Consider the following 4,719-nt stretch of genomic DNA (forward strand, 5'->3'; position numbering starts at 1 on the left):
GATATATAACCATGACAATCAACATATATAGAATTATAAACACCACTAATAATATCGTGTTAAAATGCATCCATTGTACTTTGTACATAACCAATCATTTCAAATAAAGGTATGTATACCTGTTTGCGGCATGGCTTTAGTCATGACAACGATAGTTTTGTTTATAGGACCAAACGCCGAGTCAATCCCCTAATAATGAAAAATCTAAAACTCACTATAAAACAGAAATAAGAAAAAACAGTAGAGTCTTGTTAGGAATATTCTCTTTTTTCAAAAAAGAGAAAACTTTGCTTTCTATAAAAGCGATCAAAAGGTAGTATAGGACACCCTCACACACGTAACGCAGTCTGCTAGGGATACCAGCTTACATGGCAGAACTAGCAAAAGAGGCTAAGCCTACTATTACCTGCTTAGGATTATGTTCTCATTTCATTATCAGATATGATTAACTTGACAATCACATCTAACCTTTGCTCGATCCGACACCATATAGAAGCCACTACGTCACACACGTAAGCTAAACCTGAACAACCACGGATTTGCAAAGGATCCCAAAGATCACAGGCAGCATCTCTTTGTGGGGAAGGATGCATATATCCTCCAAACAAAAGAAGCAAATCTAACAAACCTTTCTAGTTCTCTGAAAAGGACACAAAAGGGGAAGGTACTAAAAGGCTGGTCTCCACTCTGGCCCGACAAGAACCGGTTACAACTAGGCAGCTGCTCCCATTTCCATCCAAGTTTAGATGGAACAGCAGCTGTATTCACCACAAAAGGAAACGTTAACTAGCTAGGTTCTAGCAGAAATTACGCCTAAACGAACGTACCAGCACATGTTTGGAAACGCAAAATGTTGAGCTGGAAAGAAAAGCCACTCTAGCTACGCCATCCGACAGGCGAAGGAAAAAAAAACTAAAGACCTAGTAGGCATACGATTTATATCTGCCTAAAACTCCCTCGGGTCGATGAATATGGAGTGCCCGGCCGGCGCCTTGGTCCAGTCGCCGAGCGGCCCGGCGCTGTAGCCGTCCGCGAGCCGCTTGATGCACCAGAGGTCCTCGGCGCCAAGCCGCGCCCAGTGCGGCACCCCGGCGCGGACGGGCTCGCAAGCGCTGACCTCGGTGGCCACGACGCCGCAGCCGCCGTCGCGGGCCATGTTGTGCGCGTGGCGGCACAGCGCGCGGGCGAGCCGGGGGGCGTCGGCGCCGGCGCCGCCGAGGCCGTAGAGGAAGTAGAGCCCGAACGGCGCGAACAGGTTGGGGATGGAGGGGATCCCGAGCCACGGCGCCGCGCGGTCCACCAGGCGCGTCGCGCCCGCCGCGGCGCGCATCAGGCGCGGCGCCCCGCGCACCTCGAGGCGGAAGGCGTCCATGCAGTTCCACACGCTGAGCACGGCCCACGACGGCGGCGGCGCGGCCAGGAACGCCTCGACGCCCTCCCACCGCGCCCCCGCCGGCACGGCCAGGAACGTGCCGAGCGACAGGTCGTTGGACAGCACGGCGTCGATGTCGGCTGGGAAGAACTCGACGCCGGCGAAGTGCCAGCGGTAGACCAGCTCGGCCTCCCGCGGCTTGAGCCACACGATGGCCGCCCTCCGCGAGGGCCGGAGCGCGTGGCGGAACACCGGGTGCACGAGCACGGACGGCGTGCGGAACTTGGCGTAGCCGCAGCGGCCGGTGAAGAGCCGCACCGACGCCTCGTTGTCCTGCTCCGTGGCCATGTAGGCGTACTCGGCGCCCGTTTGCCGGAACCACTCCTCCATCCGGTCCACCAGCTTCTTGCCGACCCCCTTCCTCCTGCAGCAGCCACTCGAGTCACATTCTTGATGATAGCGACATTGGCAGATCGATCGAAAACCAACAGGTATAACTAGCTAGCTAGCTAATGGCCGCCGGTGGTGTAAGGACGTTTCTTGTTGGGAGGGAGGGCTACTTCTACTTGCACGTACTCTTTCCTACGTGGACGTACCTGTGTCTCGGGGAGACGCGGAGGCCGAGGACGTAGCCGACCTTGGTGTAGATGGGGTCCTTGGCGTGGGTGGCGCCGGAGACGACGGTCTTGACGCAGCCGCGGACGAGGCCGGCGATCTCCGTGCTGTTGGGGCCGGTTGCTGTCTCGGCGACCTTTCCATATCGGCGCGGTTCAAACATGCGTTTCAGGCAGCAGTCCATTAATTAGTTGGGTTTCTCCGATCTATCCGGGACCCACGCCGGGCCGGGCCGGGCCGAGAGCGAGGAAACGAAACGAAACGTCGAAACGAGACGAGGCGAAAGGAAACGAGAGGGGCGGGAGGCATGGGGGCACGGGGCGGAGGACAGGTGGTAGGCTGGCTAGGTCGAGCGAGCCCAGCGCCTGCATCTGGCTGGGCCAGCTGCCTGGCCTCGCCGCAGCCACCACGTAAGCAGCAGAGCACGTAATACGTACACGTACCAGCATGAGGGAGGCCGGCGAGTGGCGAATGCGGCAGAGCGGGTCGCCGAGGAGGTCGGTGAAGAGGCACATCTTGCCGCCGCCGCTGGACCCGACCTCGCACGCGCGCTCCACCGCCTCCACGCCGCGGCGGTCGCGGGCGCCGTCATACTCCCGCACCACCACCACCACGGTCGCCGCCTCGACGACGACCATCTCCCGGCCCGGTCGGCCGCAGGGACGACGCACGATCGAAGACGCCGGCCGGCTAATAAGGGAGGAGCTGGGTGTGTTTGGTGCTTGACGATATAGTTGCGTTGCGAGAAGAGGCGAGGCGAGGAGGCCGCGAGTATGAATCACGTGAGGGGAGGCGAGGGCGTTCTTTTTGCGTGCCTGGCTCCTCCACAATTACTCCTCCCCGCACACGCACGAAGCAGGAAAGGAGTAGCAGCGCGGCTATCCGCCGCCCACTCAGGCAGCGATAGATATGAGATATCCCCGGTGCAATAACGAACCGGCGGCGCCTAGCTAGCTCGCCTAGGCGCGCGGCCGGCCGGGGCTCGATCTCGATCACGCGCGCAGCGGGACAGGTAAGGAGGCGGCTGGCTATCTAGCACCAGAAGCTCAGCTAGAGCTTACTAGCTAGCAGCAGCGCCGCTTTCGGAGGAGGAAAGCGGGCGTTGCAGCGCGGAGCCGCGCGGGCTTTGCAGGGAAGCAGGGAAGAAGACCGGTGGGATCGGAGGGAGAACAGAGCGTGGCCACAGCCTCTGCCTCTGCCTGCCTATAGGAAGGAGGGCGCTGCGACTGCCCCTGCGAGCGGGTGGATGTGGTGACTGGTGAGTAACTGGCGAGTGGTGTAGGGATCCAACAGGCAACAGGGGAAGCCGGCTGGCTGGCCACTGCTACTGCTCTTGCTGCTCCGCTGATGCCGTGATGAGGGCGGGGTTTGCGGCTGCGCTATTTATACACCGGCTTTTGTACCATGGACATCGGGGTGGACCCCCACCTGGTGAAAACTGAAAAGGGCTTTTGTGGCCATGCGTCGACCCCGCTGTCTTCCAGTGTTGTTCACTTTGTTTTAGCGTAGGTTAATCTTCCCCTCTTCTTGTGATGTTTCGAGAAAACCCACTTTATCCTTTTCATCTATGCGTATGGTGGGGAGTTCCCGTCTAGTCGTCTAGCGACGATCATGCTTCTTGGCGGCGGCAGAGGAGCCCTAGCTAGCTAGACAACCTTAGCATTTAGCAGAGCCGGCCTTAATGTTGATTTACAAGGCTAAGAAATACGAGACAAATAACACTGAAATTATATAGTCTTTGTTGCTTCTTGTGCATTGAGAGTTAATAGTTGACTCTGATAAGAAGCTCTTATGTTAAGTACGCTACAAATCATAGTGGTGTTGGGATAAAAGATGAACTCTGTTGTGGTTCTATGAAGAGGGCCACAGCCGGGTGACGTAGTGCACCCGCCTAATCCCTGAGTGTGGTTACTCGGGATGTGCAAGCGATACCACAGATCTACTCATCAAGCAAGCACTCAAGAACACTCGAGAATTTAGAGTGATTCGGGCCGCCGGAGCGTAATACCCTACGTCCACTGAGAGTTGTATAGCTTCTTGTGTTTGTGGATGAGTCTACCCTCTGCCTCCAAGTCTTTTCTTGGACTTGAGTTCTTCTCTAACGGGCATCTCCCTTTTATAGCGCAAGGGAGGCGCGTACACAGGTGTTGGACCCCGACAGGTAGGCCCAACGAGGATGTATAGTATACCACGAAAAATACATTAACAGTGCTTTGTGAATCTCTTGCCGGATACGCTTCATCGCCCTGTAGACTCTCTGACCGAGTGGGGTCTTCACCAGTCCCATCGGTGAGGTGCCCGTTGAGGCGGTGTAGGTTGCGGCGTAGACTGTTGGGTCTACCGCGTAGTTGTTATGATACTCCGTCGCCGAGCTGTCATGTCTAACTGGCGTTGCAGATTGACGCGCATTGCGTGGGTGGCGCCAGCGGCTGCACTGTGCGCCTCGGTAACGTGCGATAAACAGTACAGCCTGGCAAAAGTCACCTCGGGCTCTGCTGCGGTAGAGCGCACTTAGCGCCTCCCCCATTGAATGCGGTAGGTGGGCGAGTCTTCCCGAGGAAGCCTCGCAGCCGCGCGCGCGTGCCTGCGCCTGCGAATACGTGGCGGCTCCGGACCCCCCTCAAGCGGGGTGTCTGTTCCCTCCCCGCTGAGGGGTTCGGATAGTATATGGGGGTCTGGGACCCCGTGGGGGGTCCGGCCCCCCGGCTGTTTTGGCTGAGCGTTCCCTTCTC

General features: G+C 57.7%; 1 protein-coding gene across 1 annotated transcript; it reads right to left on the reverse strand.

Moving 5' to 3' along the window:
* Window positions 1–410: 410 nt before the first annotated feature.
* On the reverse strand, window positions 411–3,338 carry LOC120649664 (probable N-acetyltransferase HLS1-like). The gene is made up of 3 exons (XM_039926522.1): window positions 2,431–3,338; window positions 1,969–2,123; window positions 411–1,796 (listed from the first exon to the last, which is right to left on the reverse strand). Exons 1-3 carry the CDS (start codon window positions 2,623–2,625, stop codon window positions 947–949), a joined length of 1,200 nt encoding a protein of 399 aa, XP_039782456.1. The 5' UTR covers window positions 2,626–3,338; the 3' UTR covers window positions 411–946.
* Window positions 3,339–4,719: the final 1,381 nt, after the last annotated feature.

This window comes from Panicum virgatum, chromosome 9K (assembly GCF_016808335.1).
Source record: "Panicum virgatum strain AP13 chromosome 9K, P.virgatum_v5, whole genome shotgun sequence".
NCBI classification, from domain to species: domain Eukaryota; kingdom Viridiplantae; phylum Streptophyta; class Magnoliopsida; order Poales; family Poaceae; genus Panicum; species Panicum virgatum.